The sequence below is a fragment of the Schistocerca cancellata genome, chromosome 4 (assembly GCF_023864275.1).
Source record: "Schistocerca cancellata isolate TAMUIC-IGC-003103 chromosome 4, iqSchCanc2.1, whole genome shotgun sequence".
Lineage (NCBI taxonomy): Eukaryota > Metazoa > Arthropoda > Insecta > Orthoptera > Acrididae > Schistocerca > Schistocerca cancellata.
Window position 1 is genome coordinate 272526667 of NC_064629.1, and position 12708 is coordinate 272539374.

Genomic DNA, 12708 nt, shown 5'->3' on the forward strand with positions numbered 1-12708 from the left:
TCCCTCTGGTATTGTAATTATGAACATCATTGTTCCTTAGTGATTGCAGGAAGAGTAATCAGACCAACAAGGCTACATTCTTCCAGGAATGTCTGCCTGAGTATAAGGAGGTTCATAAAGTTGATGATTCTTGCACAGATGTCATACTGGAAAGGAAGAATGAAAGTCTATCAGTTTAAAAACATGACTGATTCTGCTGATTGTATGTCAGTCTATTACCACACAAAATTTAATCTGAAATAGTCCATAACTTTATGTGGAATGTATTTATCATTACACAGGTTGATATTACTTGATATGTTTATGAGAAACATGCTATAGATTGGAATTATCATTTAAGAATATGGTCTGTGTCTATAAATGGGAAATCCATCCATTCAGTTTTTTTACTGATTAACTGTAATACAAACATTGGATAATGTCACCAAGTTTATGCACTCACTTGTGAGTGAATCTAATAGTAAAAATATGTTTTCAATATTTTAATCTAAGTGTAAGATGTTTTGTCAAATTCGTAGTTTTGTTTTACAGGGTGGTCTACCATACTGGTTGCTTACCCTTAATCCAGATATCAGGCTGCGTACTAGTGATCAAAGTAAGTTATGTGATACAATTGAGCTAAATACAGAACCCAGATACTCTGTACTATTTTAATGTCATTAATCTGTTTAGTGATATTGTTGTAATAAAATCACATTATTGATGAAAAATCTGTTGCAGTTTTGATGTAAGTGTAAATCCTATAGTTAACTGTCTCTCATATATTGAAGCTCAACTGATAACATTTATTATGACAGTGCATGACTTAATAAAAAGAGTCAAATAAGTATAAGCATGTAAATGTATAAGAAAATGAGGAATTCAATAAGTATTTGCAAAATACAGTCTGCAAAGCTGCAAGAAACACACTTGGTGCTACTGAAAAAGAAACTGTCTTGCGTATCAAAGTCATAGTCTACCTTAAAAACTGTTGCTCTGAAAGAATTACTTGTCTGAGTGCTGCTCATGCCTGTGTTACAAATGCTATCAAAAACAGCTGCAATCATGAAAACTGAACAAAGTTCCAGAGCTCTAGGGAGTCCATTTCAGATTCTATGAAGAATATGCAGCTGAGTTACCCCTCTCTTAACCACAACATACCATAGCTCACTCAAACAAAAAACTGTGCCCATTAATTGGTAGAAAGCATGAATCACACTTATCTACAGGGTACCAAAAGTGATATGTAAAACTGTCATCCAATATTATTGAATCTAGCTTAGAACATTTTCTGAGCTCAAATGTAAGGATGTTTCCTGAACATACCAACCATCGTGGATTGCAAAAATATGGGTGACCCAAACCTCAGCTTGCATTTTTCGCACATGATATCCTGAATTCCATGGATCAAGACAGTCAGGTAGATTCAGTATTCCTTGACGTCCGAAAAGCTTTTGAGTCAGTACCACACCATACTTATCAGTAAAAGTCTGATCATATTGGGTATCAAACAACATTTGTGACTGGATGACTGAACTGAGGATTTCTTTGTAGGTAGGATGCAGCTTTTTATCGTGGAAGGAGGGTTACTGAAAGAGGTACAAGTAACTTCATGCATGCCCTAGGTAAGTGGGTTGGCACACTCAATGTTCATGTCTTATTTTCGTCGTCTTCCACTTCAAACTTTTTGCAGATGATGCAATTATCTACCATGAAGAACTATGTGAACAAAGGTTTACAAATATTTGGTCACATCTTGATAAGATTTTGAAGTGGTTCAATGGCTGATAATTTAATTATTCAGAAATGTAAAATTGTGCACTTCAGAAAATATAAAACTGCAGTATGCTATGTTTTATATTCTTATTGCTCTAGAGCTCACACAAGACATGTGCACTTCATTTTTGATGACTAATAATCAACATTAGTGGCATAGAATTAATTTAAAAATTTTATTACATTGCACCAATATCAACAACATGCCTATTTTGAGCACCAAACTGTAAGTACCATTATGTCATATCAACAATACTTAAGATATGAACTACAAAAGATCATACGTTACAATATGCATTTAATGTTTGTATAACAATGTAAGGCATCTGTTGCCATACATGAATATGCAATCATTAGTAGTACATGTCTAAAGCCTCTTCATATGATACTTTCAGTGTGACGTTGATGATGTGCACATGGCCACATACTGGTCCAACATAACAACAGCATAATAAATCATAAAATAGCCAGGACTCATAAAAAATGAAGCTCCGTAGTATGCTATGACTACAGTATCAGTGAGGCATAACTGGAATCAATCAACTCATACACCTAAATAAACAACTTGTAAGGATAGAAAAATTATTCAGTCACTGCAACTAAATCACAGTTAAAGCAGGAAGCAGACTTCAGTTTGTTGATATCATTCTGGAAAAAAAGCTATCAGCCTACAAAGTATGTGCTGTTGTGATCTTCAGTCCAAAGACTGGTCTTAGGCAACTCCATTCATCCTGTGCAAACCTCTTCATCTCAAGCTTCTAAAATCAAAACATTGATCAGGAATAGATAACATACAAAATTTTGTTATAAAAAATGTCTAGACTCAATTTCTGAACCACTGATGTATCTTGTAAACCTGTCTTCCTCAACTGGCAGCTTTACAAAAAGTTTAAAAATAGCTAAAGTTAAACCACTACACAAAAAAGGAAGCCAGGAAGAGGTTTTGATCTGTGGACCAGTTTCTCTGTTGTCTGTGTTTTCTAAAATTCTAGTGAAACTCATTTATAAAAGCTTGTCAAATTTCATAGATAAATATAATATACTAACAGCATCTCAACATGGTTTCAGGAGAAATCACGCTACAGAAATACCAATCTTTTCTTTTCTGTATGAAACTCTACAGGCCCTAGATAGACAGGAACATAACTTGAGTATATTCCTAGATTTGTCAAAAGCATTTGATACCATCAATCATGATAAATTACTAGGTAATATTCAGAACTGGGGTATTAGGGGAGCAGCACGTAACTGTATTAAATCATGCCTACATGAAAGAAAACAGCTCATAGAGATAATATATGAAGTAAATGGGACAGTCAAAACTCACCAGTCAGATTTGTTAGTGGTCAAACATGGAGTTCCCCAAGGTTCTGTATTAGGTTCATTTCTCTTCTAATTATATGTAAACAATTTACAGATAAACAGCAAAAACAGTAAGCTATATCAATTTGCAGATGACACCTAAAAAACTGTTGCAATGGTTATTTCACCACCCAGAATAGGACACCAGCAAATTGTCCTGTAGAAATAAGTGGCCAAAAAATTGAAAAAAAAAATGGGAGTACAAAATTTCTTTGTGTATAGAGTCAACAAAACATGAAATGGGATACACACTTGGACTATGTGAACAAAAAACTGAGCAAAACATGTTTTGTAATGAGAATAATAAGAAACTGCATATCACATGATGATCTCAGGACCATATATTTTGCTTATGTTCATTCAATATTGAAATATGGTGTAGTGTTTTGGGGAAATTGTGAAGCTAGTCAGAAATCATTTAGACTGCAGAAAAAGATAATTAGATTGATGCAAGGGTTACATCAAATATCATCATGCAAGCCACTATTTAGGAAAAATAAAATACTGCCACTTCTATGTATTTGTATACTTTAAACTGTAACTATTTTAAAGAAAAGCTAAACAGCAAAGTCCAAGCATCACCTGTAACAGATCTGTACATAGCTACCACACAAGACAAATAAATTATGTATATGTACAGCAGACAAACACAGCACTATTACAGAAAGGCATACTCCACCCTGGCATCAAATTGTACAACACACTACCCAAATCACAAAAGTAATAATGGACTTAACCAAGTTCAAATCAACTGTGAAGGATTACTTGGTTGAGCACTGCTTCTATAGAGTAAGGGAATACCTAGAAAAACAAAACTGCCTCACTGATTAAGACTGTTTTTATAAAATGTGTAGAGTTAGAAATTATTGTATAATTTAATTTTTTGTTTTAAAATGGTGTCTGACAAAAAGGAAAAAAATCAAGGAATGTGTATTGTAATTAATTAATGGTCCAGTATCTTTTGTACACTGTACAGTCATAGATACACAGGACCAATAAATAAATAAATAAATCCAATCTTCAGCATTCTGCTTTAGTATCACATTTCAAAAGTTTCTGTTTTCTTTCTTTCTGGATCACTTATCATCCACATTTCATTTCTGCACAAGGCTATACTCAAGACATCAGAAAGGTTTTTCTCGATATTGCCACTCTGCATGTTATATCCTCTCTACTTCAGCTATCACAATTTATTTTACTGCCCAAATGGTGAAACTTATTTACTACTTTCAACATCTCTTTTTCTAATCTAATTCCCTCAGCATCACTTGATTTATTTTAACTATTACTCTTGTTTTGCTTTTGTTAATGCTCAAGTTATATCCTCCATTGACGACGCTGTCCATTCAATTTCACTTTCAAGTCCTTTGCTTTCTCTGACAGAATTACAGTGTCATTGGCAAACCAGAAAGTTTTTGTTTCTTCTCCAAAAACTTTAATTCCCTTCCCAAATTCCTCCTTGCTTTCCTTCATTGATAACTTGCTCCATGTACAGAATGAATAGCATTGGGGATAGGCCTCACTCCGTTCTGAACCATTGTTCCCCTTTCGTGCCCTTCGAATTTCATAACTGTGGTCTGATTTCTGTGCAAATTCTAATTAACCAATTGCTTCTTGAATTTTATCCCTATTATCTTCAGAAGTATAAAGTGTATTCCAGTTAACATTGTCAAAAGCGCTCTCCAAATCTCTCTCTCTTCCCTTTTGTTTCTTTTTTTTCTCAACCTCCTCACTTCAGAGTAGTACTTGCAACCTATATCCTCAATTATTTTCTGGATGTATTCCAATCTCTGTCTTCCTCTAAAGTTTTTGCTCCCTACAGCTGCCTCTAGTACCATAGAAGTCATTTCCTCTTTTCTTAACAGATGTCCTATCATCCTGTCACTTCTTCTTGTCATTGTTTTCTACATATTCCTTTCATCTCCAATCCTGTGCATAACCTCCTTTTTCTTGTCTTATCAGTCCACATAATTTTCAACATTCGTCTCTGACATCACATCGCAAATGCATCAATTCTCTTCTGTTCCTGTTTTCCCACAGGCCATGTTTCACTACCATACAATGTTGTGCTCCGAACATACATTCTCAGAAATTTACTCCTCAAATGAAAGCCTGTGTTTGATACTAGTAGACTTCTCTTGGCCAGGAACGTGAATGCCCTTTTGACAAGTGCTAGTCTGCTTTTGATGTCCTCCTTGCTCCATCCATCATTGGCTATTTTGCTGCCTAGGTAGCAGAATTCCTTGACTTCATCTACTTTGTGACCATCAATCCTAATGTTAAATTTCTCACTGTTCTCATTTCTCTTTCTTCTCAATACTTTTTCTTTCTTTGATTTACTCTCAGTCTGTATTCTGTACTCATTAGACTATTCATTGCATTCAGCAGATCCTGAAATTCTTCTTCACTTTCACTCAGGGTAGCAATGTCATCAGTGAATTGTCTCATTGATATCCTTTCACCTTGAATTTTAATCCCACTCCTGAACCTTTCTTTTATTTCTGTCATTGCTTCTTTGATATACAGATTGAAGAGTAATGGTGAAAGGTGACATCCCTGTCTTACACCCTTTTTAATCCGAGCACTTCGTTTTTGACCATACACTCATCCCTTTTGGCTGTTGTACATATAGTACATTATTCATCTCCCCCTATAGTGTACCACCATTTTTCTCAGAATTCTGAACATCTTATATCATTTTACATTGTCAAACATGTTTTCCAGTTTGACAGATCCTATGAACGTGTCTTGATTTTTCTTTAGTCTTGCTTCCAATATCAACCTCAATGTCAGAATTGCCTCTGTGGTGACTTTACCTTTCCCAAAGCCAAACTAATTGTCACATAACACATCCTAAATTTTGTCCTGCATTCTTCTGTATATTATTTTTGTCAGCAACTTGGATGCATGAGCTGTCAAGCCGATTGTGCCATAATTGTCGCACTTGTCACCTCTAGCAGTCTTCGGAATTGTGTGGATGATATTTTTCTGAAACTCTGATGGTATGTTGCCAGACTCATACATTCTACACATCAACATGAACAGTCATTTTGTTGCCACTTCCCCCAATGATTTTTAATATCTGGTGAAATTTTATCTACCCTTCTGCCTCATTTGATCTTAAGTTTTATTCTAATACTGGATCCCCCATCTCTTCTAAATCAACTCCTGTTTCTTCTTCTAGCACATTAGACTACTCTTCCTCCTCATAGAGGCCTTCAGTGTACTGTTTCCACCTATCCACTCTGTCCTCTGCATTTAACAGTGGAATTCTCATTGCATTCTTAATGTTAACACCCTTGCTTTTAATTTCACCAAAAGTTGTTCTGACTTTCTCATATGTTGAGTCAGTCCTTCTGACAATCATTTCCTTTTTGATTTCTTCACATTTTTCATGCAGCCATTTCATCTTAACTTCCCTGCACTTCCTCTTTATTTCATTCCTCAATGACTACAAATACTATAAAGGTAGGTTTGCCTTTCTGTATCTTCTAAGGTACGTCATGGGTCAGTTTTGCCTAGCTTGTTCTGACATGTCTCTGTAACCCAAACTGATCTTCCCCAAGGCTGGCTTCTACCATTTTTTTCCATTCTTCTGTAAATAATTCATGTCAGTGCTTTACAACCATTAGTTATTAAACTAAGAGTTCTAAAAATGAAAAATCCAGGACGGAATGTAACAATATTATGAAAAAAAAGTAGATACCATACAGTGGAGATGCTGAGTCACAGGTAGGCACAACAAAATAACTGTCACAAATAAAACTTTCAATCATTATGGCCTTCATCCACAATAGATGACACACACACACACACACACACACACACACACACACACACACACACAAACAAATGCAACTCACACACATGACTGCAGTCTCAGGCAACTGAAACCAAACTGCATGCGAGCAGCAGCACCAGTGCATGATGGGAGTGACAACTGTATGAGGATAAGGAGGAGGCTGGAGCGGTGAGGGGAGGGATAGTATGGTGGGGGCAGCAGATAGTGAAGTTCTGTAGGTTAGACGGAGAGCAGGTAAGTGGGGGGAGGGGACCGCAGGGGGGGGGGGGGAGTAGCAGAAAAGGAGAGAAGTAAAAAGGTAAAAAGACTGGGTGTGATAATGGAATGACAGCTGTGTTGTGCTGCAATGGGAACAGGGAAGGGGCTGGATAGGTGGGGACAGTGCCTAAGTATGGTTGAAGCTAGGAGGCTTACAGGAACATAGGATGTATGCAGGGAAAGTTCCCATCTGCACAATTCAGAAAAGATGGTGTTGGAGGGAAGTATCCATATGGCACAGGCTGTGAAGCAGTCATTGAAATGAGAGATGTCATGTTTGGCAGCGTGTTCAGCAACAGGGTGGTCCACTTGTTTCTCAGCCACAGTTTTTCAGTGGTCATTCATGTGGACAGACAGCTTATTGGGTGTCATGCCTACATAGAATGCAGCACAGTGGTTGCAGCTTACCTTGTAGATCACATGACTGGTTTCACAGGTATCTCTGCCTTTGATGGGATAGGTGATGTTCATGACTGGACTGGAGTAGTTGGTGGTGAAAGGATGTATGGGACAGGTCTTGCATCTAGGTCTGTTACAGGGGTGTGACCCATGAGATAAGGGGTTAGTAGCAGGGGTTGTGTAGGGATGGACAAGTATATTGTGTAGGTTCAGCAGATGGTGGAATACCACTGTGAGAGGGGTGGGAAGGATAGTGGACAGGACATTTCTCATTTCAGGACATGATGAGATGTAGTCAAAACCCTGGAGGAGACTTCAGAATTCCCTGCAGTACATCCTACATTCCCCTAACCCTCCTGGCCTCAACCTTCATTACTCACTGTCCTCACCCATCCAGCCCCTTCCCTGTTCCCATTCCAGCATTGCATAGCTGTCATTTGATCAACACACCCAGTCTTTTCACTTCTCTCCTTTCCTGCTATCCCCCCCCCTCCCCACCTCTCCCATGCTCTCTATCTAACCTGCAGCACTTCACTATCCACCACCCCCACCCTATTATCCGTTCCCTTCCCTGCCCCAACCTCCTCCTTACCCTTGCCCAATCACCCCTCCTGTCATGCACTAGTATTGCCGCTCGCAGTGTGGTTTCAGTTGCCAGAGACTGCAGTCGTGTGTATGAGTTGAATGTGTGTGTGTGTGTGTGTGTGTGCGTGTGTGTGTGTGTGTGTGTGTGTGTGTGTGTGTGTGTGTGTGTGTGTGTTTGTTGTCTATTGTTGATGATGGCCTTAATGGCCAAAAGCTTTATTTGTGACAGTTTTTTTGTTGTACCTATTTGCGACTCAGTATCTCTGCTATATGGTAAGTAGCAACTTTCCTTTTCATAATATTGTTATAGACTAAGAGTTCCAAAATATTCTGAGCTGTCAGCACCTGCTTTCTGTGGATTTGGAATTATTACATTATCCTTTAAGTCTGCAGCTATTTCCCCTGTCTCATGTGTCTTGCTCACCAGGTGGAATAGCTTAGCCACAGCTAGCTCTCCCAGTGATATCAGTTGTTCTGAGGGAATATCATCTACTCCAGAGTCCTTGTTTCATATTAAATTTTTCTACAATATTGCCTTGAAGTTGATTTCCCTTGAATAGCCATTCTATATATTCATTCCACCTTTCAGCTTTTCCTTCTTTGCTTAGTATTTGTTTTCCATCTCAGCTCTTGATATTCATACAGCTGTGTATCTTTCTTACAAAGGCATCTTTCATGTGTCCTATGGCGACTCCTTCTTAACCGTTATGCACTTCCTGTCAATTTCATTTTTTATATGATTGTACTTCCTTTCACCTGCTTCATTTGCTGCAATTTTATATATTCTCCTTTCATCAATTAAATTCAGTATCGCCAGTGATATCCAAGGATTTTTATTAGGCCTTGCCTTTTACCTATTTGATTGTCTGGTGCCTTCACTACCTCATCTCTCAAAGCTACTCATTTGTCTTCTGCTGTCATTTCCCCTGTTTCAGTCGATCATTGAAAGTCTCAGCAGCCTCTCATTCTTTCAGCTTATCCAGGTCCTATCTCCTTAATTCTGTACCATTTTGCAAATTCTTCAGTTTTAATCTATAATTCATATCCAATAAATTATGGCCAGAGTCCACATTTTCCCCTGCAAATATCTTAAAATCTGGTTCCTAAATCTCTATCTTACCATTATATAATCAATCCAAAATCTCCTAGTGTTTGCAGGTCTCTTTGATGTATAAAACATACTTTCATGATTCTTGAACCAAGTGTTAGCAATGACTAAATTATGCACTGTACAAAATTCTACCAAGTGGCTTCCCCTTTCATTACTTTCCTCCAGTCCACTTCCTTCCACTATTTTTCCTTCCCTTCCTCTTCTTTCTACCAAAATCCAGTCGTCCATCACAATTTTTTTTCTATTCCTTAACTATTTAAATAATTTATTTTACTTTATCATACATTCTTTCAATCACTTCATCTGTGGAGCTAGGTGGCATATAATCTTGTAGTAATGTGGTGGGTGTTGGTTTTATGTCTGTCTTAGTTACAATAATGTATTCACTATGCTGCTCATAATAGCTTAACACATTTATATTTTCTCATTTATTATTAGACCCACTCTTGCATTACCTCTATTTGGTTTTGTGTTTGTGATCCTGCACTCACCTGACCAGAAATCCTATTCATTCTGCCATCCTTTTCAAATGTTCTAGCATATCTACCCGATTATAGGCTGCAACATTTTACACTCCAATCTGTTGAATACCAGTTTTGTTTTTCTTGATGATGAAATCTTCCTGAAAAGACCTTACATAAAGATCTGAATTGGGGATTATTTTACCTCTCTAATATGTTACCCAACAGGATGCCATCATTTGGTAGAGCTGCATGAACTTGGGAAAAGTAGCAGCTGTAGATCTCCTTGTATTCAGCCATTTGCAGTACCAATACAGCAATGGCATGTTGGATGATGTTACAAGGGCACATCAGTCAATCATCCGGACTGTTGCCCCTGCAAGTACTGAAAAGGCTGTTGCCCCTTTCCAGGAGCCACATGTTTGTCTGGCTTCTCCACAGATAGCCCTATGTTGTGGTTGTATCTATATGGATCAGCTAGAATATTATGACCACCTACCTGACAGCTGCTATGTCCACATTTGGCATGGATAACAGTGATAATGCACCATTGCATGAAAGCAATGAGACCTTAGTAGGATGCTGGATGGAGTTGGCACCACATCTGCTATCAGAAGTCATGCAAATCCCATAAATTCAATTGTGGGTGGGTGGGGGGGGGGGGAGGGAGGCGATGAACTCTGATGCCACATTCAATCACATCCCAGATGTGTTCGATTGGGTTTAGATCTGGTGAGGTGGAGGCCCAGCACATCAATTGGATCTCACCACTATGTTCCTTGAGCAACTCCATTACACCCTTGGCTTTCTGACATGGTGCATTATCTTTCTGAAAAATGATACTGTCATTAGGAAACATGATTGTCATAAAAGGGTGTACATGGTCTGCATCCAGTGTACAATACTCCTTGGCCATCACAATGCATTGCATGAGCTCCACTGGACCCATGGATGCCCATGTCAATGCCCCCCAGAGGATAATGGAGCCACGGCCACCTCATCTTCATCCCGCAGTACAGGCGTTGATTAACTGTTACCCTGAAAAATGGAGGATTTGTGCCCTCACATCAACACAATGAAGAAGGTATCAAGATTCATCAGACCATGCAACACTATGCTATCCAGTGTCAATGGTCAAATGAGAGTTTCATCATTAGGAGTGTTCAGTGCACTATGTGTTCAGGCAAACTTGTACCCTGCACAGCATTAAAGCCTGACGTTAGTTCCACCACCCTTCGCCGCCTGTCCTGTTTTACCAGTCTGCCCATCCTATGATGTCTGACATTTGTAATGACGAGTGGCCACCCAACTCTATGATGTCTGGACTTGGTTTCACCTTAGTTTTCCCATGTTTTGAAGACACTCACCACAGCACTCCTCAACCACCTGACAAATCAAGCAGTTTCTGAAATGCTTGTGCTCAGCCTCTGGGTTATCACAAACTGCCCTCGGTCAAACTCTGATTATGTGTCTTCCCCATTGTACACACGGACAGCACATTTACTGATACTACATGCACCATGTGTGTGTCTGACTAGAAGTCATACCTCACCAGGTGATGCTGCTATTGCATAGAAAGGCTTACATCAATAGTAGGTCAGTGGTATAATGTTATAGCTGCTCAGTGTATGGTACAGCTATCTGTATCACTGATGCATCCCACCTCAGTGATGCCCATGGTTTATGGGGCATTTACAAAAAATATTTCTTACAAAATGCTTGTGTAACACAATCTAAAATATTTCTCAAATGTGTCAGCAGACATTTCAAAATAATCCTCAACTACACCGCTAAACACCTACTTACAAAGTTTCTAGAGCCAGTATTAAGTGACAAATCTAGGAATGTACAACCATCTGTTGCTTGAATGGACACCATGAAGACAAGATTAGATTAACAAAAGTTTGTGCAGACACACATAATCAGGCATCGTTGCCACATGAATGAAACAGGATGCAACCCTAATAATTGGTGCTGTAGAAAGTACACTATTCAGAATAATTGAAGGATCACTTTTTTGAAGCAATACCATTTTCTCCAAATGTGAAGACCATTTTCCCCAATTGTGAAGTGGGAGTGAGGAATTTGGCTCAAAAGTGCCTACAACCTTACTCTGTAATCATGCAAAAACGTAGAGCCCTGCAACGTCACACTTGGGCTCAGTGATGCTTCAAACAGCAAGGTGAAGACACATGCAAAAAAGAAGCCAAACCTCAGAATGATGGGTGGGTGAATGATGTCATATTGGCACTAAGTTTCACTAGAATTCTGCCCAACACCATCATGGACAGGTCACTTGATAGGAAAGGCATTACACCCACTGCATCCACATCTCAACCCTTCTCTTGACACATCTATGATGGAAGTGAGAATTACAACACCCAGCATTGAAATCAGACGGTATTCTTATGGGTGGCGCAGGAAAAAGTTTCAGACACACCATGACTCAGGATTGACACAAAAAGATATCAGGACATGGCGTAACGGGTGTCTTGAAACTGTTCCTTCCCTTGAGGTGCTCATTTACACCATTTTGTGGTCAAAACCAACAATTTTTTGTGTGATGTCCAAGAGAATAGCATCCTTGACAGCCTCTGACACTGCTGACATGCCTCAGCTGATTCAACCCTCCTCCCAGGATACAGTCAGGCTGCAACCCCACTGAATGTGAGCTGACCACTTTGAAGCGCATTGTGACCACAATTATTGCTCTTGTGCACAAGGTGGAACCACTAGGAACTGTCAAATACCATTCCATGAAATTTGAACTCACTAACACTTCATCTTCAGAATCAAATCAAAGTCACAAGGACTAATGTCCAGGGAGTATGGTGGATGGTACAATATGGTACAGTACTTCCCAGTCAAACAGAGCAGCCACAGCTTTAGCTGTATGTGCCTGCACATTGTCATGCAAAATGATGTGTGGGTTGCACGGAAAGTGTTGCCACTTCTTTCTCAAAGCTGGTAGCAGA

The 12708-nt window shown here is 38.8% G+C and overlaps 1 protein-coding gene across 1 annotated transcript in view; it reads left to right on the forward strand.

Annotated features, from left to right (window-relative positions):
• The window catches only part of LOC126184094 (beta-galactosidase-like), a 236137-nt gene that overhangs the window by 172674 nt on the left and 50755 nt on the right, over positions 1–12708 (forward strand). Inside the window, 1 exon segment of the mRNA XM_049926455.1 lies at positions 532–595. Coding sequence (XP_049782412.1) covers positions 532–595 — 64 coding nt within the window.